Below are 24,204 nucleotides of genomic sequence, written 5' to 3'. Positions count from 1 at the left end.
CACAGATCCCTCAAACAAAATCAGTGCCCAGTAGATGGTAGAAAACATAGGTCACACATGTCTACGAGAAGGGTTGCAGAAGTGATCCATAAAGCAGTCCAGTATCCTTGGCATCCATTTATTGTAGAATCTTAGAACATATTCTGAGCTCATTTGTAATGAGATATCTCAAGCAGAACAATTTTGAAAATGTGGATCATGTGACACCTAATGTGCACAATTCTCGCATGACATTCTGTAAGCGATGGATCAAGGCAGCCAGGTAGATGATTTCTGAAAAGCATTTCACCCTGTACCACACCTACGCTTATTATCAATGGTATGAACAGCTGGAGTACCAGGTGAAATTTGTGATTAGATTGAGGATTACCTGGTACAGAGGACACAGCAATTATCTCAGATGCAGAGTCATCGATAGATGTAGAAATAACTTTGGGTGTACCCCAGGGAAATGTGTTGAGTTCCTTACTGTTCATGTTGTACATTTGTGACCTTGTGGACAATTTTAATAGTAACATCAGACATTTCTCAGATAAAGCAGTTATCTATAATGAAGCACAGTCTGAACAAAGCTGCACAAATATTCAGCCAGACTTTTATAAGTTTTCAAAGTAGTGCAGAGATTGGCAACTTGCTTTAAATGTTCAGAAATGTAAAATTGTGCACTTCGCAAAATGACAGAAACATAGTATACTATGAATACAATATTCCTGATTCACCGTTGGAATTGGTCAATTCATACAAATACCTGAGTGTAACACACTGTAGGAACATGAAATGGAATGATCATATAAATCCAGTCATGGGTAAAGCAGGTAGCAGACTTCAGTTTATTGGCAGAATACTAGGGAAATGCAATCAGTCTACAAAGGAGATTTCTTACAAAACACTTGTGTATCCACCCTAGAATATTGCCTAAGTGTGTGGGACCCTGTTCCAAATAGGACTAACAGCAGATATTGAACATATGAGGTGAGGCTATAAAATAAAGGGGCTAATGCCGACAAAGAGTAAGTATGCATGTGTGAAAGATGAATGACCAGTAGCTGTGAAGCAGGAAGCCATCTCAGTTGAATGCTGCCATCCCTGGTGTATGTAGACAAATCATTGTGCCATGGCCTTCATTGGTGTAAGAGCTGTTATTTTGTTTTGCCAGAAAAATATTAAGTGTAATAACAGAGCAACAAATCGTCATGAGGTTTCTTATGAAACTAGGAAAAACTGCTACTGAAACCTATCTTTTACTAATTTTTACTGAAAGAAGTGTGTGGCAAAGAATGTTTATCACATACATGAGTGTTTGAGTGGCTCAGGCATTTTCCAGAAGGCTGAGAAGATGTTGAAGAAAACTCATGCCCAGGACACTCTTCAACATCATCAGAGTAGGTATTCTGATTTGATCTGACCATCAGTCAAGTATTCAGTCAATTGCTGAAACCATAAAAATTGACAAATAATGCACAAGGCAAATTTTACATAATACATTTAATGTAAAAAAGTGTATGAAAGACTGGTGCAAAAAATTCTCATGACCAAACAAAAGGAAGCCCATAAAAATGTTTGTACTGACACTTTGAATATCATTGAAAATGATCAAAATTTCTTCAAAAGAGTGATAACATGTGATGAATCTTGGCTTTTCACTTATGATACAGAAATTAAGCTCCAATCCAGGCATTGGAAGGGCCCAAGTTCACCAAAAATGACAAGAGCTCGAATGAGCAAACTGAGATTCAAAGCATTGATGATTGTCCCCCTCCTACTGTATTCTTGGAATTGTGTATCTTCACTGTGTCCCTGAAGGTCAAACTACTAATCAACATTACTACCTTGAGGTTCTTGCTCAAACCCATGATAAAATGTAGACCTGAAAACCTGAATTTAGTTCTGCATTAAGACAAGGCACCACATTGTCTGTTAAGAAGTTTCTAGTGGAATACAGCATCCCAGTGTTACACCATCTACCGTATTTGCCTAACCTAGCACTTTGTGACACTTATCTATTCTCCAAGGTCAAATCTGCATTAAAAGGTCCAAGATTTCAGTCCACTGAAGCAGTGAAAGAAGAAGTGGCACACGTCATCAAGAAACTCACAAAGGAAGAGTTCCAGCACTGTCTCCATCAATGAAAAATTGGCTTGGAACTTTGTGGGGATAGATGAGGGTGTATACTGAGAATGACAATAACTAAATATGTGGATTTTTTAAATAAAATGTTTTACAGCAATAGTCTTGTTATTTTGTAGCCACACCTCGTATACAGAAAGAGAAACACGAATAGTCATATGTTTTTCTGACCTGCAGGAGAATGTCACAGATATGTTGAAAGAACTGAACTGAACTGAACTGGCAGACTCTTCAGGGTACACAGAAACTGCCCTGAGAAAGTCTACCAACAAATTTGCAAGAACCGACGTTAAATGACGATTCTAGGAATATACTACAACCCCCTACACATTGCTCCCGTAAAGATCACGAAGATAACATCGATTAATTACAGCACATACAGAGGCATTTAAACAATCATTCCTCCTGTGCTCTATAAGTGAATGGAGTGAGAAAAATCCCTAATAACTGGTAGAATAGGACATATCAGTACCATCTGCCATGCACTTCACAGTGGTTCACATAGTATACATGTAGATGTAGAAAAAATAATTAAAAATAAGTGAAACTGCAATAATATATTTTTAAAAGTTTGACTGTCACATGTAATTTTCTATTTTTCTAACATATGTCTATTCATTTTATCTTATTCTGCACCTCACTGGTATTGATTATATAGTCAATTTCTGCTAAGATGGAAGTGACATTAATCAATAGGTTCCCAGTCACCTGTTTCGCAACAGTAATTGTTTCTTTAGAGGTGATTTTACAGAGACGGTTCCTTGATCATTTAACTGTTCTATTCTGTACATATCCAAGTAGTGCTTGCTCAACTCTTATTCAAAACTTCAGCCACAGTTTCTCTACATGCTCCTGCCCAAAGCCAAATGTTTCTCTTTGGTTGCATTTTCTCATTTTGAAAAAACTGAAGGGTGATCTGTTTAATTGTTAAAAACCATTAAACAGCCAATATAGCATAAAATATTTTTTATTTGAGATAACTGGCTTCAACAGACTATGCTGTCATCTTCAGTTCTTAAAATCTTTTCTTGTAAAACACACTCATTTTTTGCTGACATCACACAGATGATGTCAAGTGAATAAAAATAGCACATTATGAAAGGTTTGTCATTGCTAAAATATTTTAAAATATGAAACCTTCCCCCCACCCCTCAGATACTACACACTGATCTTGCCAAAAGCTGAGAGGCACTAATTTACTGTATTGTGTTACATATTAAATCCCAATTACAAGCAAGAGTCGAACGTCAAAAATCATCAAGACTCTGGCTATGCCAACGTCATATAAGGGGTGTCCCATTTATCTTGACCACCCTAAATAACTGTTTGTCCAGATGCAAAGTACAAAATGTTTCAAGCAAACGTTCTTTAGCCATCAGGGGGACATCAATCAGCAAGATTGCCTTTGTTGTAGCTTTGTTTTTTACAAAGATATGAACAGCGGTATGACTTTTTTAAATGACACCCTGTATTTTTTATTTGGTAATTCATTTCGTCTCCTAAAGACCTATTCAAAAATGTATCACAGTGTACCATTCACTGAAACACAATGTTATTAATTACATAACACAACATTCACGTTGATGCTCCCAGCGCTTACTGCAGGTACTCTGGATAATGGAACACATCCGCATGCTGACGTTGACAGAGGACAAATGTAAACATAAGTAGAATGCACACCTGTCATTCTGTCAACCATCGTCAGTTGAAGTGTTGTGTGAGTAGAATGTACACCAGTGAAGAGAAAGCAGAAATGCTGCTCATATATGGGGAATGTAAATAAGCAGAACAGTAATTGCATTACTGTTTTCTTATCTATGGGTAATTTAGTACAGCTGTTTAGTCCTTTTAAATAATGTTGTGTAGAGTAGCATACAGTAAAGGCTGTCCTTCCTATAAACTGCATCCACATAACTTTTCTTTTATTGTTGTTGCTGAAGGTAGGCGAAATGCTACGCAGGCAGCGGAGCTGTACAGAGAGCAATGTCCTGACAAGAACCCACCTTCCCAACAGATGTTTTCTCGTCTTGTTGTGACGCTTCAGGAAATAGGAAGTTTCGACCCTCAACAAGCAATCGTCATAGCACTCACACAGACGAAGCTGCCGAAGTTACTGTTCTCGCTTCCATTGCTATGAATCCACATGTGAGCACAGGACAGCTTGAACACAAGATTGGCATTCCTAAAACCAGTGTACATTGTATTTTTACATGTCACCAGTTCCATCCTTACCATGAACACCTACATCAAGAATTGCATGGGAATGATTTCCAGAATTGTCTACAGTTCTGTCAGTGGGCACAGCAGCAAATCCTCACCAACCCGATATTCTTCTCCAATGATCTATTTACCAATGAATGTTCCTTCTCAAACAAAGGACAGGTAAATACAAGGAACATGCATTATTGGTCCAGTGACAACCCACGTTGACTTAGACAGGTAGAACATCAGCATCAATGGAGAGTTAACGTCTGGTGTGGGATGTTTGGTACTACAATTATTGGCCCTTATTTCATTAATGATAGTCTAAACAGCACAGCATATGCCAACTTCCTCAGATGAATTCTTGTTCCTCTTCTGGATGAAGTGCCACTAAGAACCAGAATGCTTATGTGGTATCAACACGATGGATGTCCAGCACATAATGTCTTGCATGTACGTCATGTTCTGAACCAAAGGTATCCTTCCAGATGGATTGGTCGAGGAGGAACAGTTACTTGGCCTGCTAGGTCTCTTGATTTAAATCCTCTGGACTTTTTTCTTTGGGGATGCATTAAATACATTGTCTATCGCGATATTCCAAAAACTCCAGAGGACATGCAGGAACATACGATGCTTGCTTGTAATTCTCTTCAGGAGGCAACACTGGAAGCAGTAAATAATTCTTTCATTCAATGACTGCACCAGTGTATTGGTGTCCAGGGTCACCACTTTGAGCACCGCTGAATGTTCTACTCCTGGGCAATGGTACAGGAGACTCAAAGTCAATTTTGTGTTATGTTTTTACTTGGTTTTCATTTGTTTGCTGACAACTCCAGCTAGTGGACAAGTTTGTGATCCTGGGCTCAAAGTCAATGCTGTGTTATGTAATTAATAACGTTGTGTTTCAGTGAATGGTACACTGTGATATATTTTTGAATAGGTCTTTAGGAGAGGAAATGGATAACTGAATAAAAAAATACATGTGCCATGTAAAAAAGTCATACTGCTGTTCATATCTTTGTTAAAAACAAAGCTACAACGAAGGCAATCATACTGATTGATGCCCCCTGAGGGCTAAAGAACATTTGCTTGAAACATTTTGTACTTTGCATCTGGACAAAAAGTTATTTAGGGTGGTCAAGATAAATGGAACACACAGTATATGTTGCACCTTGAATTACTGCATCCCTTTGTCATGAAATAGACATAATGCATCCTGACAAATAGCAAATGAAATACTGATATGAACTTGAGTTTAAATCGGTATTGAACAACTCCATCCCCTAGCAACAGTTACATAACTTTGCCATGTCTACATTGGAAGAATATTACCTGATACTGGCCACGATTTTATATTGGGATTTAACATGGAGAGTTCACTATGTTATACATAGGCTGCCGCGCATACTACAGCATTTGCATTCGTGCATATACGGGGAGGGAGCGGGTGGGGGGGCTTCCCCCCTTAGATTCCACACATTGATCTTGCCAAAAGCCGAGAGGTGCTAGTTTACTATATTATGATACATATTGAGTCCTAGTTACAAGCAAGAAACATAGCCTGTTGCACAAGGTGCTTTATGTTTTTAAATATTTTGGCCATGACAAACATATTGTAATGTGCTATTTTTATCATCTTGACATTTTGTATGTGAGGTCAGCATAAAATAAACATAGAATGAGATTTTCACTCTGCAGCGGAGTGTGCGCTGATATGAAACTTCCTGGCAGATTAAAACTGTGTGCAAAACCGAGACTTGAACTCGGGACCTTTGTCTTTCGCAAGCAAGTGCTCTACCAACTGAGCTACCCAAGCACGACTCACGCCCCGTCCTCACAGCTTTACTTCTGCCAGTACCTCGTCTCCTACCTTCCAAACTTTACAGAAGCTCTCCTGCTCCTGCAGGAAGTTTCTTAAAATAAACATGTTTTACAACAAAGATTTTAAGACCTGAAGATGGCGGCATAGTCTGTTGAAATGGGTTATGTTAAATACAAAATATTTTATTCAATTTTGGCTGTTCCTCTTTTGGATATTACACTACTGGCTCTTTATCTAGTTTACTCTACATATAAAATCAAACAATGGAATATCCGGGGTTGAATAATGACAATACAATGAAAAATATAGATTGCTTCTAACCATACAGAGGAGATGTTGAGTCACAAATAGCTACAACAAAAAGACTGCTGAACAAGCGAGCTTTCGGCCAGAAGGTCTTCTTCTGAAGTAGACAACACACACACATTCACACAAGCATGACTCACATAGAGACCACAGTCTTTGAACGCCGATGCCTTGAGGATCAGAGGCATTGGGCACATGTGTGTGAGTTGTGCTCGCACACATGTACAGTGCCTATTATATATTTTAGATGAAGGCCTTTTGGCCTAAAGCTCACTTGTTTAGCTGTCTTTTTGTAGTATCTATCTGTGAGCAGGGTGTATACGCCCCGGCACAACCAGGAAATCCAGAAAAAAACTGGGAATTTTTTCATCCAGGACAAAACCAGGAAAAACCCAGGAATTTTTTGGAATTCTGGAAATTTTTCATTGTTTTATTTTTCAGTTAAATTTTTGTAATTTTGACTGGTAAGATCTGATACAGTAACAAAGAATATAATTGTATCCCACTACTGATGAATAATACTGCAACAATAAAACAAATGAGAGAAAAAAATTGCAAAGGAAATGTGCCATTTACAAAAACAAAACACAGTGCACACATGAGCATATGTCAACAGCAAAATGTGACAAAGACTGTAGGATGAAGACTATGCAATACTTCATAAGAACAAACTGCTTCCGATGAGCATGATGTCACAACTTTACATTAGGTTTGTCTGAGCAGCTGCCAGCGGGCTCATGCACAGTTGAGTCACATATGAGCAGTACCTTTTCACACTTCTGGCTGCTGTTAGCTGTATTGGCAGTAGCAACAAGCTACCAGATGCTACCCGTAAAAAATTTTCTGGCGCGCCCAAGCTGCCATATTGGCACTTTCGCAGGGGGAGTAGTCTCAACATGATCTGTGTTTAAGTTCAGTGATTTTACTGTCATCTTCATTTACATCTCTCATGCCAAAGGAAAAAGAAATGGATTTCTGTGACCGTGAACTATCAAGTGAATTGAAATATATTCACATAATTATGGAAGGTTAAAATATGTTATTAATTTCAGATTTCTGATTTTATTTTATGTCTTCATTTTTGGCAGTCACACATGAATCGCCTTGCAAAACAGTGAAGTTGTTCCCGTCGGTTTGCTAAAGAAATTTGGATTTTATTAATCTTTTTCATTGAGGCAGTCAATTTATTTGAAGCAAAGTGATTCATTCCAGACTATTGGCTAGTTTCAACTGTTTGCTGAATTTCAAATGCACATTTTCATCTTTTGGCATGTGTGGCATTATGCCATGATGAAGAACCAAACATGAGGTAATACAGTACTGGTACTCCAAGAAAATTTACATCCCAAAAATCACACTGAAAAGTTTAATATCAGGCTGGGGCCGACGTCATTGTGAATCTGGTCATACGAATGTGCACTTTAAACCTAAGTATGCATTTAAGTATGGTTTACAAAATATCGATGCTCTTGAAGTATCTTCTGATTTCCTGTTTTTTTATGACATAATGTAAGATTATCCGATCAAAAGTATCTGGACACCCCCAAAAAATACATTTCTCATATTAGGTGCATTGTGCTGCCACCTACTGCCAGGTACTCCATGTAAGAGACCTCTGTAGTCATTAGACATCGTGAGAGAGCAGGATGGGGTACTCCGCGGAATTCACGGACTTCGAACCTGGTCAGGTGATTGGGTGTCACTTGCATAATACATCTGTACATGAGATTTACACATTCCTAAACATCCCTAAGTATACTGTTTCCAATGTGATACAGAAGTTGAAATGTGAAGGGACATGTACAGTACAAAAGTGTACAGGCTGACCCCGTCTGTTGACTGACAGAGACCGCTGACAGTTGAAGAGGGTCGTAATGTGTAATAGGCAGACATCTATCCAGACCATCACACGGGAATTCCAAACAGCATCAGGATCCACTGCAAGTACTATGACAGTTAGGTGGGAGGTAAGAAAACTTGGATTCCATGGTTGAGCGTCAGCTCATAAGCCACACATCATGCTAGTAAATACCAAACAATGCCTCACATAAACACTGGATGATTGAACAGTGGAAAAACGGTGTGTGGAGTGATGAATCATAGTACGCAATGTGGCGATCCGATGGCAGGATGTGGGTATGGCGAATGCCCAGTGAAAGTCATCAGCCAGCGTACATAGCGCCAACACTAAAATTCGGAGGTGGTGGTGTTATGGTGTGGTCGCATTTTTCATGGAGGGGGCTTGCACCCCTTGTTTTTTTGCATGGCCATAGCACAGCACAGGTGTACACTGATGTTTGAAGCACCTTCTTGCTTCCCACTGTTGAAGAGCATTTCGGGGATGGTGATTGCATCTTTCAACATGACCGAGCACCTGTTCATAATGCATGGCCTGTGGCGAAGTGGTTACACAACAATAAAATCCTTGTAATGGACTTGCCTGCACAGAGTCCTGACCTGAATCTTATAGAACTCATTGGGGATGTTTTGGAACGCTGACTTAATGCCAGGCTTCACCAGCTGACATCAATACCTCTCTGCAGTGCAGCAATCTGTGAAGAATGGGCTGCAGTTCCCCAAGAAACCTTCCAGCACCTGATTGAACATATGCCTGCAAGAGTGGAAGCTGTCATCAAGGCTAAGGTTGAGCCAACACCGTGTGGAATTCCAACATTACTGATGGAGGGCCTACGAACTTGTAAGTCATTTTCAGCCAGGTGTCTGGATAATTTTGATCACATAGTGTATGTTCGAACATATGGGCTACCTATGTCATCATAGCCACACATGCACATTAACTTCTGTTTTCTGGTGCTCACTGGCAATTGCTGAAAGAAACGTATTTTTAACAGACTGCAGGAAAATATTGTGAATGGAGGTTTGAAAACCGTTACTTTCAAAGTAAATTTCCTTTTATGCCAGATGGAAAGATGAATTATGTTACGTTTTTAAATCACAGAGCTTTTGACTTCCATGTAAAACTTAATACTTCGAGCTCCAGCCAGTAAGAAGAATTTCAAGCCCAGAAGACCAGACATTTATGTCATTATTTAAAATTTTACTGGCACTTTTGTGTGATGGATCTTAAAATGTAACACACACGAAAAAGACCAATATTATATGTGAAAGCTTAGCTTCTCTTGTAGCTCATTAATCTTCGCGAGAAATATTATATGTGAAAGCTTAGTTTTTCTTGTAGCTATGCTATGTACCAGATGGTTATAATTAAACTTTCCCTATTGAACATGTTATAACACAGAAACTAACTACCTTATGAGTACTAAATGTGGTAGCATTAATGTCAAGGACATGGGGAAGAGAAATAATGCAGAATCAGTTTAGTTGAAACACTTTCAATGTGCTGCTATGGTACATCATACCATTGCCTACTGGTACAGTTACTGCTACAAAAGGGGCTCAGTAAGGTGCCTGTCAGTGTCCGGAAGAGTCTGAAAGCGCAGTATTGCATTATGCACAGCAAAACGAAGCATGTCCGTAGGTATGCTGGCTACCTCTCTTGATATGCTGTGCTTCAAATGTTTCCCTGGTAAATGCTGTCTTTCAGGTAGCCCCACAACCAGAAATCACAGCAAGTGAGATCAAGTGATTGTACTGGCAAGTATTTGAAAATGATGGGCTGATAATTCGATTGCTTCCAGATGTGTTTCGGAGAAGCAGCTGATGTCACAAGCGATGTGCGGTGGAGGGCCACATCTTGCTTGAAAACAGTTGAGTTCAATGTGTCTCTCTCCTGTAGGGCGGGTACGACATGCTAGCAAAGCATATTTCAGTACTGTTGTCAAGTCACACTGCATGTCTTTTGTCCTTGAGTGCCAGCCTATTCAAAAAAGAATGGGCCAATGAGGAATGTAGCCATGAAGCCACACCATATGGTGACACATTCACCATATGGAGGAACTTCATGCACAGATCCCCACACTCAGCAATTTTGTGTGTTCACCTCACCATCAGAGAGAAATGAGCTTTGTCTGTCCATTGGATGATCCAAGGCCAGCCCTTGTCATCTGCAATCCTTGCGAGAAAGTGGGAGTGAAGTCAACACATCGTTGTACATCCTGTGGTGCTGCTGTACGTTATGGATCTTGTACAGATACCAATTGAGAATGGTTTGAAGCACCTTCCTTACAGTGGACCATGGGATGTTCAACTGTCATGGCACAGCACGCGCACTGCCTGACGATCGGGAATTTCATGCAGCGTTATCTGCCATAGCAACATCGATTTTATCAACCACTTGTGATGCAAACAGTCGTCAGCCTCTTCCCACAATGATGCCCAGTTCTCCAGTTGGTTTGAACTTATTCAGCATGCTCTGCACAGCAAATGGAGAAAGTGGACCCTTCAATAATCCCTTCAGCCAGTGATATTCTCAAAGTGCAGCTGCAGCATTACTGTTGTTTTGACAATAGAGCTCCTTTTGTCCAAGCTCATATTGACACGACAACAAGTGCACTGGGACTGGTCAGGTGTGTGAGGCTATGAATCACGAAGACTGACCACTGCACCTGGTGGCCATAGCTGAAATTGGCGGTGGCACTGTGTCACATGGAAATCATACACCCCTTACTCTGGACATTAATGCTACCAAATTTTAGTACTCATACTGTAACTAGTTTCCTGTTATAACTTGTTCAATAGTGAAAGTTTAATTATAACCATCTGGTATATTAAATTTAAACCATTAGCCTTTCCTATTTTTCCATTTGCGCTACTAAACAGTGGTGTTGCTACTGTCGTATGCTCTGAATATCTGCCGTCACTGCCTGGTGAGATCACATGACATGAGCTGTGATTGGATTACAAAAGCACGTCACAATCTCAATTTCAGTGCTTTGGAAACTACCATGCTGTTTTATGACGGAATTTGAATTTATACTTTTCATAATACGAAAATATGCAGTGTATCATAATGCGTAAATATGCAGGGCACATGTTGCTGCACATCAAAGATCTTTCCAAAACTTTCTTTTTTTTGGTGTGTTTCGTTTTCTAAAGTATCAGGTAGTTCTACACCTGTGTATAAAAACTGAACCACTCAAAAGATTGATACATTTTTTGGTTCCGGGGGAAAGTATCCAATCACGTAATCGGAAAAATTGTACTTTCACCTGGAAAACTCAAAAAAATCCAGGAATTTTTTTTTTCTTGTCCATCTCCACTGTGTGTTGAGTAGAAATCTATCTTTTTCATAATATTTACTCAACATGTAAATCTTTCTATTTGTTTTAGTTGATAATTGTACTTTGGTTGTCATCCTTGCTGCAACTGCCCCATTGTCACTGATACCAGTTCAGCATGGACATCCTCAAAGTGGACAAATGTATTTGTTGCTATTAGAACATATACATTTCATTCATGAGTTGTCTTCCAAATTACTGGTTTTTAGATAAGGCATTTAGTATTGTTTTGCAGCACTTCTTGTCATGCTCAGCACTCACAAAACTAATAGGTGATGTGTAATGCACCATGAGAACACCATAGCTATAAATAAAGTTTGTAAAAGCAAGAAAAATCTAGAATTGTTTTTAGCAGAAAGCACTGTGTATCTTAGTCAGGGCCCATTTTAGGTCCCACTGGACCAATAGGAATGATGAACTGTGGATTCTGTATCTGTGACGTATATATTTTTAATGTATCTGTTTACTTCTACACGATACGTAAAGGTAACATTTAATAAAATATTATCGTATTAAATTAAGCGCCGGCCCAAGTGGCCGTGCGGTTAAAGGCGCTGCAGTCTGGAACCGCAAGACCGCTACGGTCGCAGGTTCGAATCCTGCCTCGGGCATGGATGTTTGTGATGTCCTTAGGTTAGTTAGGTTTAACTAGTTCTAAGTTCTAGGGGACTAATGACCTCAGCAGTTGAGTCCCATAGTGCTCAGAGCCATTTGAACCATTTTAAATTAAGCATACTACTGCTTGATATTTGTACAGTTATCTGAACACCATAATAAGCATTAAAGAAGTCACTGTGATTAGTTGACACAGTTGACTTTCATTAGCTCACTTCACATAGCATGGAAAAACTTCTGTCTAGATATGTGAGTAGTTAAATGACTTCCCACATTGTGTGTCCCTACTCAGTAGCAAAAATTATTGGTCCACTGACTGGTTATGTAGAAATTTGTCAAGACAGTTAAACTGCAGAGGCAAGAGCTGTCTTGACTTGACCCCAAGTCATTTTGAGTCTCCTGATCAGCCCCATTGTTGTTTTCAGGTGAGTATCCACACTTGTCGATGTACTGGTTGGCTGGATAAGTACTTTTGTCTCAATTACACTTATTCAAACAGAAAGGGTTCAGTAGTCCATTAACCTAATTCTGAACCTCTGCAGTTTGTTTCATATGGCATAGAACTCTCATAAGGAACTAGCTCACCCCGCCCCCCAATATAATACCAAGGTCTTCCACTGTCCACCCCTTACAAAAAATTCCTTCCTTTTAAAATTGTCATAATGGCAGCATCAACCCACAAGTCACTGAGAACGGATGACATATTGATAGCAGCACATAAGCATATAGTTGTATAGAACTTACCAATGGTGTTTGTGGAAGATGTGACTGTCTTGAAACCAAAACAGGCACACACTGTCAATATAAGAGACTACAAGCTGGTCATGCTACTAAATATTGACATTAGTATCTAAAAGCGCCTAGTGAATGACAGACTTAAAGATGAGCACATCATATCCTGGGGTTCTATCAAAGTAGTGGGAGAGCAGATCAATTGATTAAGGCATTCCATTTGGTTGTAGAGAATTTGTTGACATGACTTGGGAGGGAATAACAGCTAATAGCAGATATTACATTTTTAGACTATGAGAATGCCTAGGGCAGAATCTAGTAAAACTATGTAATAGTAACCACAAACACAATGAGTTTTTGTCAGCCTTTTGTAGAAACTTTAGATGGATGCATCTAACCCGTAACAGGTGAAAGTAAATAATATCTTACGCAAAGAAGTTGTGATGGTCAAAATAAATAATGTGACAGACTTAAAAGGTATTCTGAAGGATCATCCAAGATTATAAGCAAAATAATGGGTTACAACTAAATAAAAAAAAGAGTAATAGCATTGATCAGGAATCCAACGACATCTCCACACTGCTTGTATCATGTAACCAAACAGAAGCAGATAGTGTTAAAAACCAATCCACATCCAGAAGGCATGTGGTTAATCTACTGGAATCATATAGATGATTCAGTTTGGCTAGTAAATAGGTAAAACAACTATTCAGAAAGGATAGATTGCTACTTATCATATAGAGCAGGCGTTGAGTTACAGATGGCCAAAAAAAGATGCTAGCGCTGCCTGTGGAAGCATAGAGGGACATGGTTGGGATGGGATAGGGCAGCAAGGTGCAGCAAAGGTCTAGCTGGGGAAAGGAAGGTGGAGGGAGTAAGGGAGAGGAGAGAAGTTGGTGAAGAGGTGTGTCAGTGGGATAAAAGGCATGTATGTACTGGATTGGGAGCAGGGCAGGAGAAGTCAGGGTGGAGGAGGCTTGAGGCTGGGGTGGATTATAGGAATGAAGGATACATCATTGTGAAAATTACCACCTGTGCAGTTCAGAACAGTTAGTGTTGGTGGGAAGAATCCAAATGGTACAGGCTGTCAAGCAGTCAGTAAAGTGAAGCACACTGTCTCGGGCAGTGCATTCAAAAGCTGAAGTATTTCATTGTCCCTGTATATGACTCAATGCCTTCTCTGTGTGGTGAATAACAACCCACCTTTTTCATATTTTTGTTATTCCATTCTGGACTTCTCATGATTTGAATAGGAAAAACAAATTGAGGTCAATGTATACAGAGTGTGTGTTTCATTAATGGGTGCGTCTTTACAAAATTGCAGCATGTTGCAGCAATCTGTGGTCCATCCTTCTCTTTGCAACTGCTTCGACTGTATGGACACACAGTATCTATAATGCATACTTTGTAATGATGGCAACATCTCTAAAAATGGGGGCCTGGGCTTATATGACCTAGAAGCCCAAACAAAGCAATCTTTCTTCTGAAAATGCACAAATTTTCATGGTAACAAAATGTTGTATTGTGCAGCAGTTGCTACTCATGTTTCAGCTGCAATGTGTGTCTCCTTCGGTGATGTGCCACAATTACCCATATTTGACTTAAGTTACTTCATATAGACCAATTCATATATTTATCACAAGGTAGCAGCTGCTCTTCCACCAAACCTGTGAATAATCAAACATCCAGCAAAAAATTGACAGAATGTCTGGAGAAATATACGAAGAAGAGGAGCTTCAAATTCCCTGTGGTCATGAACCCATGTTGCTGAAAGTTCTGAATGATTGCCTCAGTGGCATACTTATTTATCTGTGAAGAACAATGTCTGATGTGGAATTGGATGAGGAAAAAGTGACACTCATTACCAGAGTCATCGGACATAGTACCGATAGACATCCCTTTGATATCACATCAGCAACATTTTCCCATAGTGAAAAATTATCTGAATAGGTTAAACTTTTTAGCGTGTGATATGTGAAAACTTTAAAGGAATATGTTATAATATGGTACAGACACATACTCTATCCCAAAAACAAAACTGAGTGCTATAGATTACCAATAACCTTAATTCAAACTAATAGCTGTTAGACATTTAGAGTGTTCTGGTTGTTCAGCTGTCTGACCTTGTGGTCTATGTCATTTAGTGTGAGAGTATATCAACATATGATTTTTGGGCAAGGGTTATAACAATGTAAAACATTGTCATTCATGTTTGTAATACTGCACATGAGACCAGACTGGGACAGAACGTGCACGTAGCAAAAATCAGTTTCAACTGAATTGTGATGTAAGCAGTCACAGTACAAAACACAAAGATTATTTTTTGTAGACTTTGCTTCCTTGTCCAGGGTTCAGAATGAGGTTACTTACCCTGGTGGTAAGATATTAAACAAACTTTCACTAACTTTAAAAATACAGCTTGCCTCATTGCAGTAGTATTAGCCTACCTTTTCAACAGTTCATTCACAACATGAATCATTCTTTCCTGCTTAAAGAGAGTGAAATATAAGCCACAGTTCAAAAAGGATAACAAGAAGATGTAGCCAATTATAGAGCTATTGCTTTTCTATATGTATTTCCAAAGGTATTAGATAAAAGGTTGCTTGAAAAGTGGAACATATTATTGACAGCTCAACATGGTTTCTGAAAGGTTGATCATCAGAAAAAGCAGTATTTGAATTTCTGAGCAAAGTGCTTCAAAACTTTGATAGTGGAGAAAAAGTAACTGGCATATGCAGTGATCTGCCTAAGGCTTTTGACATCAGAGACCATATCCTATTTCTGCAGAAGCTTGATATTATTACTATCGGTGGTACACATATCAACTGGCTTAGATAATATCTTACTGGCTGCAAGCAAGTATTAGAAATACAATTTCATGAAGATAAAGCAACCACACATTTCTGATTACAAAGAAATAAAGTATGGCATACCAAGCTCAGTATTGGGTCTCATCCTATTTTTGACATACATAAACAACTAAGCATCAACCAAACAGTGTCATAACACTATCTAGTTTGCAGATGACAGCAGAAATATTACAGACAACACTATCTGAGACATTAACTAGTGTTGTAAACGGGTTCAGCCAAAACAAGATAATATTAAGTAAAAGTAAAACAATATCATTAAATTTTCATAATGTCAAGACAAACAGTGAGGAGGATTATAAAAATTCAGATATCAGGCACAGATATTGCACCTGCAGATAATATAAAACTTCTGGGTATCTGGCTCCAAGATAATCTTAAATGGGTTACTCACATTGATAGCACATTTAAGAGACTAATTATTAAGTGCTGTTTAAGGAGAGTGCTTGAGAACTGTTGTCATAAGTATTGACTAATATCTGTATACTATGTTAATATACGCTCTTCTGAAGTGTGGGCTCACTTCCTGGCGTAACTTGCCATCCTGCCTAAAACTCTTCAGGATGCAAAAAGGACAGTGAGAATCATGGTAGAAATAAAAAGGAACAAACACTGCAGACCCCTTTAAAAGAACGAGGATTTGTTCTCTTTCGTGTATTCACCTCATTTGCCTGTGAACAACTGAGTTGAATATATGAGTCCCACAAAATCTATTCTGTTTGCCGATGACACCAGCATATTGTTCACTGGATCCAGTCCAGAAACATTGCAGTCCACAGCAGAAAGTTCTACGAAAAGACTTTCTGAGTGGTTCACAAAAAGACAAACTCATTATAAATACTGAAAAAACTATGTGTGTCGATTTTCATTTAATTCCTCCAACTAATCAAAAGTCTATTAATGCACAATTAAAAAATGATCCCCTAGAAAATGTGTCACAAAATTTTTGGGTCCATGGGTTCAGCAAGACAAAGTGGGACACATGTAAATAACTTGTCTAGAAAACTATTGTCTGTGTGCTATGACCTAAGAATTTTAAAGGCTACAAGAAATAAAACAACAGTACTGCAGGCATACTATGCACAGTTCCATTCACTAGTCCGATATGGGATCGTTTTCTGGGGATACTCAACTCACAGTGTAAAGGTTTTTAGAATGCAAAAAAGAGCTCTAAGAATAATTTGTGGCCTTAAAAAGATGGAGTCCTGTAAATCCCATTTTACTGATCTTGGTGTTCTAAATGTTCCAAGTTTATTCATTTGTGAAACTATCTTGTTCACTAGGGACTACCTCCTGAAAACAGGCAAACTGTTACAGAACAAAAATGTACACAACTATAGTACCAGAGGGAAATCAAATACACATCAAAACTATCACAGAACAACGACCTATCAGAGGAACATAATTAACATTGGTGTAATACTACACAATAAGGTACCAGAGGAAATAAAAAATGCTACTCATCCAATATTTAAAGCTAAACTAAAGGCATTTCTAATAGACACTGTTTCTATTCTGTCAGAGAATTTCTGAATACGTAACAAAATTAATTGTAATAGGTACCTATTTTTAATTTGCCTACAATTTTGCTAATACTATGCATTATTGTGACTTATCTTTGACCTGTCCAATATAAATTGTACAATTTGTACTGTGTGATAAAACTGGACCAATAAAAAATCAAATCAAATAAATGTTTATTAAGAAATATTCAATAACAAATCCTTGTTCCATCCTCAAAAATAAAAATATTCATAATTGTAACATTGAACAGAAAATTGACTTTCACATGTTTCAAATAACAACCATTTTGTACCAAAAAGGAGCATTACACCACAGCAAAATTATTTGCAATAGGCTGCCAAAAGAAATTAAAAGTACTAAATGATCTAAAAAAATTTAAAGCAATATTAAAAGAATAGCTATTAGAACATTGTTTCTTTAGTCTCGAAGAGTTCCTCCAAAATCTTTGAGAACCTAACAAAGTGAAGTGTATAACCCACATTCTTTATCAGTTACCAAAATATTGTGTAAATATGACTACCTAGTTGCAGATATAGAGACTGTCGTCATTAGTATTAGTTTATTCATATTTTCAGTTATAATTTTCTAGTTAAAATGGTATAATTATAAATCAGAACTGAAAAAAAGATTTAGTGGACCAAATTAAAAATTTAAATATAAATAACACAACGCAAGAAATTGGGAATCCCGGCCAATTCAAAAGAGAATTAAAAACATACTTATTAGCCACTTTTCTCTACAAATGATCTAAATATTTAAATTCAGTGGTTGAAAATATGTATAAGCTACATGGCAAGTAACAATGTTTGTTAAAAAGCTGTATGACCTGTAACAATGTACTATGAACAGAACTCAGTATTTATAGATGTGAGGATATTTTATTTGAAAAATATCATTGTAACCCAGTACATGCTAAGCTGCTAATAGCAAATAAATGGGAGCTATATAATAAAACTGAGAAGGCAGCAGCTTTTTTACTAATTTACTAGATTAAATTTAGATGCCTTCGGGGTAAACAGCATTAGGCACTATAATGATGTCTTATTGTTAATTAAGTATACAGATTATATTCCTGTGATATCTTTGCCTCATATTAATGTATGCTTTGACTAGTTCCACATCTGTGAATGTCCTCCTCCTTTGTTGGACTGATAGAAAAAAAACAAATAAATGAAACACTTAAACTTACCTGCAATATGTAAAATGTGATTTAATAAATTACAATCACAAGAATGAATTACTTAAAATGTTCAAAAATACAAACAGTTTAATTGAATGATTTAATATTTCCATCAATTTAAAAATAGTGTACAATCATGTGCATATAATCTGAAATTGTTTTCTCAGTTAAAAATTGCTATATTTTTCCATCAAAACATTGAACAGAGGAAGGAGGAGGAAATGGACGGGGAGAGAAGAGCGAGCAGGAGATGGGCAGTTAGAGGTGTAGAAGAGGCGAACTGAGAGAGGGAGAAGAGGAGATGTACACAGTGAAGTGGAGGAAGATATGGACAGAGAGAGGTGATAGAGGAGATGAAAACAGGTTGGGGGAGGAGATGGAGAGAAAGAAAGAGAGAGAGAGAGAGATATTGGGGGGGGGGGGGGGGGTGGCAGACTGTGAACAGCAGGGCACTATGGGAGGGGCAACAGGGTGGGTTAAGGAGGAGGCTGGGGCGGAGAGGGGGAGGGATAGCAGGATAGGGTTGGGGGAGGTAAAGTGCTGCTGGGAGTGTGCAGGTATGAGGTGGAGAGTGTGACAGCTGCAGCTTGGAGGTTAAACAGTGGGTGGGGGAGAGATGGGGGGAGGGGTTAGCAGAAAAGGAGAGAAGTAAAAAGACTAAGTGCATTGGTGGAGTAGAGGGCTATGTAGTGCTGGAATGGGAACAAGGAAGTTGTTGTTGGGCCAGGTCGAGGCTGGGAGGGTTATGGGAGCATAGGATATGCTGCACAGTTCAGAAAAGCAGGTGTTGGTGGGAAGGATCCAGGTGGCACAGGCTGTGAGGCAGTCATTGAAATGAAGGATGCCATGTTGGGTGGTATGATCAGCAACAGGGATATATAGATTGTTATGAATGATCACATTTTGACAACTGCTTTTGAACTATGTTATGTGAGTCTTAAATATGTTTAGATTCAACCCATTTAGATGAAACCAAGTTTCTAAGCCATTGAGGGTCAATGATTCAGGATTTGTTTCTGCATCTTGATTTTAACCCAACACATTAAGAATTGTTTGCAAAAAAGACTGATGGGTAGCTGTTTTCGATGATAATTAATTCTATAGAACAGAAATTGTACTAGGCTAGTTTGGAACCATGTGGGACACCATGAAACTTTGTTTTCCGATCAGAATAATAATTTAAAATAATGATAACTCTTGATTTCCTGTTCCATAAATATGTTAAAGTCATTGTGGGGCACTGCCTCTTACTCCATACTTGCTAAGTTTGTAGATAACCGAGGCATGTTTTAAAGAATGAAAAGCCTTTTTGAGATCACAGAAAATTCTTGTCACCTGTTTTCTCAGCAAAACAGCATATTTGCACATGTTGTTTTTCCCATTGTTGAAAACCAACTTATTGTTTGAAATAATCTGGAATATTTTGCAATAAAGTTTTGGATCCTGTAACAGCAACTTCATCAAATATTGTAGATATGACTGCAGGATCAAGATAGGATGGTAATTTATTACTGCCTCTCTTGATTTTTATTTGAAAAGTTATTTAACTTCAGCACACTTCAATACCTCTGGAAAGCAGCCCCCTTCAAAACATTGATTACTAGTAATTACTTGAAATAGTGAGTGTGAAGTTGTGTTGTGTACTGCTCTATGCTCTAATATGTTTAGGAGGTACAACACTTTTTTTTATGCTAAGTCTGCATCTGAAAATTTTGGAACATATTCAGAATTTTCATCAAGGCCAAAGGGATTCTTTTTGTTATGATAATCTGTTGCTTGAACATCAGATTTTGCTACACTTATAATTAATTCACTGAATACAATTACATTGATTATTAGCCTAGAAGTCATAATGAGGCTTACGGGCATCCAAAATACATTCCTTGTGTCATTGATGATTATCTCTTTGCTGCTGCATCAAAGCAACTTTTGTTCCTGTGTGAATAAAAACACATTCAGAATGCCTGATACACTCACCTCTTGCCTTTTCTCCTGAATTTAAAGTGGTGTTGAAGTTTTCATGAGATTAGTGTGCCACCTGTTTAATAATATGGAATGTTAATTTTTAGTTAGGGAGGATGACATTTTTACTGTAGCAAGGAGTCACCTATAATGAAGAATTGACTTTGTTTTACTATGACATTTTTTTCATGTTTGGTATACATTACTCTGGTCAACTTACATTTTTTAGTGGTTTTGTACACTTCAGTTTCTTTTGGTTCTATAATGCTAATTGAATGGTTTTGTGATTGATAATTTGTATCGCACTTTGCATTTTTGAGTTTATATTCAATTACAACCATAATTTTTTTCCTCACAAGGACAGTATTTCTAATGTTTCAATGCAAACTACCTCTACATTAATTTAATTTTCGTTTCCAATCACTATGTTCTCCAAAACTTGAAACGTATTTGATTTTGTACTTCAGATGAATCATCTACATCATCAAAGACAGTTAGCACAAAAATATAATTAGTACCAACTGTCTACCATTTAGTACAAAATTACAGTGCTGTTTCTGTCTTCAGTAGTGGCAGCTGTTCTTTTTTCTCTTTTTCACCTGGGGGGGGGGGGGGGGGGGACACCTGTTGAAAAGAGTAGAAATTTGCAATTTTAATATAACCCAATGTTAAAAAATTTGGTTGAGTTATTTAATTACCAGTTATCAATCACTGTCAATTTTTTTTGTAAATTTCAGTATTTTGTACAATATAGCTTTGAATATCTTAAGAATTATTTTTAGCCATCCCCTCACCCCTTTTAAAGTAACTCGTGCCCATGTTATAACTCTGTACAGTTCTTCAGTAGGTCATGTAATATAAGCAACTGTTTCTGTGTATCTAGTGAAGAAGCAGTCAATTCCTGTGGTGCCATGGACATCTGAGCAGAAAAGTCTGATGCTGTATCAACCATTTATTCAGCTACTTCATACATTGGGTTTTCATTTGCCTCTTGATTCTGGAAAAATATTTGCACGTGTTCCTGAGTTTTGGACTGCTGATGTTGTTTTCAGTATAGCACATAAACTGGGGCCAATTGATAAATGTAAGTAGCAAATTCCACTTTATTCATTGTAAATATGGTGTGTATATAATCAACATCACACATTTGCAGTTTTTGACATAGAACTGTGGAGCATTAACACTGTAATGTTTAAAAACACCATAATTAAAACTACAGCAAGAGATAACAAATTACTCCCTACTTTTATTTAAAATTTCTGCCCATAATAGTAGACACAAACTATATGAAATATGATTTGTTAATTACAGATTTTTGCCTGCTTTGCATAACATAGATTGAAAAGAGCATAAGTTGGTATGGTTATTTGCTTTTATTTATGCAAACATCACAAAGAATCATACATGTGCTGCACTTCTTTTATGCAGCTATTCTACATGGAAATATGTACATCATTTCAGAAATCACAACTTGAGCATTGTCATATGGAATCCTTGAGATGAATGCACACTTTAGCAAAGCTAAAAGTCATGTGACTGCATGACATTAAGGGTTTGTAAACAAAACAGAAAGAGAGAAGAAAATATCATAGCCTCAGGAACCTGGCACCTTTCGTTAGCTCTTCATTCATACTCTGCAAACTACTGAAAAGTGCATCACAGAAAGTATTTCCCATAGTGCCATATATATGGAGCTTTCTTCTCATACCATTCCCATATGGAAGAGCAGGTAGAATGACTGCTTAAATGTCTTTGAACCTAGTCTAATTTGTCTTCATAGTCCCTGCGAGAATGATATGTAGGGAGTTGTAGTATTTTTCTAGATTCCTCATTTAATATTGGTTTCTTGAAGCATTGTAAGTAGGGTTTTTTGGAATAGTTGTTGTGTATCTTCAAATATCTCCTTATTCTGTTTTTCATCATTTCCATGATGCTCTTCCATGGGTCACACAAAAAAATGGCAATTCGTGCTACCCTTGTTTGTGCAGGTTCAATAGACCATGTTTTTCCTACTTGGTATGAGTCACACAGTCCTGAACACTATTCATGAAGAGTCAAACAAGTTTTTTTGCAAGCACCTGCCTTCATAGATTGCCTTTTCCCATTATCGTACCAATGGACCCAAGTCTGCCACTTGCTCTACCTATGACTGACCCTATGTTATCATTACACACTGCTATTTATATAAGTTGACTGATTCCAGTTGTGACTCACTGATATTGTAGTCATAGCATACCAAATTTTTGCATTTTGTAACATGCACATTTTTGTGTTTCTGAACATATTTTTGCATTTCTGAACATTTAAATAGGTTGCCAATCTTTGCACTACTTTTAAATCTTATTTACATCTACAGGACTACTGTGCAATTCACACCTAAGTGCTTATCAGAGAGTTCATAGAACTACTTTCGTACTATTTCTTGCCCATTCCACCCTTGAATAGCACCTAAATCTTTCTGTGTGAGCTCTGATTTCTCACATTTAATCATGATGATAATTAATAACTTCTCCCTATATAAATTGAAGTCAACAAAATGTTTCGACATTCAGAAGGGGGAGTTGGTAATTTTAATCTCATGAAAAGATCTTGCTGCAGCAAAAAATGCCTCTGTTGTAATGATTGCCCAACTTTGAGACTCTCTCCCGTATTTTTTGATAATACAAAAAGAAGTGGCCTTCTTTGAACTTTTTTGATGTCCTCCATCATTCCTAACTGATAAGGATAAAACATCACATAGCAGTGCTCCATAAGAGAACGAGTGTAATGTGAGCAGACTCTTTAGCAGATCTGTTGCATTCTATAAGTGTTCTGCCAATAAAACAGTCACTGATTTACTTTTCCCACATTTCTTATATAATGGTTCCAAGTGAAGTTGCTCATAATTACAGCCCCTTGGTATTTAGGTGATTTTGCAGCCTTTACATTTGTGTGTTTTGTTTAGTACTCACCTGATGGTCCTCACACATTTAATTTTCAGTTCAGTTGTCACTTTTCACACCATGCAGACATCTTGTCTAAATCATTTTGTGATTCAGTGGGATCTTATGATGATTTCAGTAGATAGTAGATGACATTGTCTGCAAACCATCTAAGAGTGCTGCTCAGATGGTCCCCTAAATTATTCATATAGATTGAGAACAGCAGAGGGTCTATAACTTCTCCTTGTGGAATGCCAGGTATCATTTCTGTTTTACTTGATGACTTTCAGTCGGTTACTAAAAACTGCGACCTTTCTGACACAATTCATGAATGCAGTCATACAGCTGACACAGTACTCCATTAGCATGCAATTTGAGTACAAGTTAATTGGAGGGACACTGGCAAAAGACTTCTTTGAAACTGAAATTTGGAATCAGCTTCAGACCTCTGTCAGTAACACTCACTGCTTTATGTAAATAAAGAGCCAATTGTGTTACACAAGAACAGCATGAAGAATCCACATTGACTATGTGTTAAAGATTCTTTCTGATTTTTTAAAGAAATTTAATCATTATTAAGGATACAGGGTACTTCTGAATGGTGGAAAAATCGAAATTTTTTCATGACTTTATTAAATTCTATAGTCTTTCCTGATTACATTGATATATACAGTATAGGGTTTCAAATGAAAAATGACCTATGTATACCAAATTTTAAAGTTATGGTCATGTATGCTGCCACGAC

The 24,204-nt window shown here is 37.7% G+C and overlaps 1 protein-coding gene across 3 annotated transcripts in view; it reads left to right on the top strand.

Moving 5' to 3' along the window:
* The window catches only part of LOC126236892 (protein timeless), a 399,100-nt gene that overhangs the window by 359,932 nt on the left and 14,964 nt on the right, over positions 1-24,204 (top strand). For all 3 annotated transcript variants that reach the window (XM_049946528.1, XM_049946529.1, XM_049946531.1), the window contains one exon: positions 21,422-21,622. In XM_049946528.1, coding sequence (XP_049802485.1) covers positions 21,422-21,622 — 201 coding nt within the window. The remainder of the gene's footprint in view (positions 1-21,421; positions 21,623-24,204) is intronic.

The sequence above is a fragment of the Schistocerca nitens genome, chromosome 2 (genome assembly GCF_023898315.1).
Source record: "Schistocerca nitens isolate TAMUIC-IGC-003100 chromosome 2, iqSchNite1.1, whole genome shotgun sequence".
NCBI lineage: Eukaryota > Metazoa > Arthropoda > Insecta > Orthoptera > Acrididae > Schistocerca > Schistocerca nitens.
The sequence above is the reverse complement of the archived record's forward strand: the minus strand, read 5'-3'. Positions and strand labels throughout refer to the sequence as shown.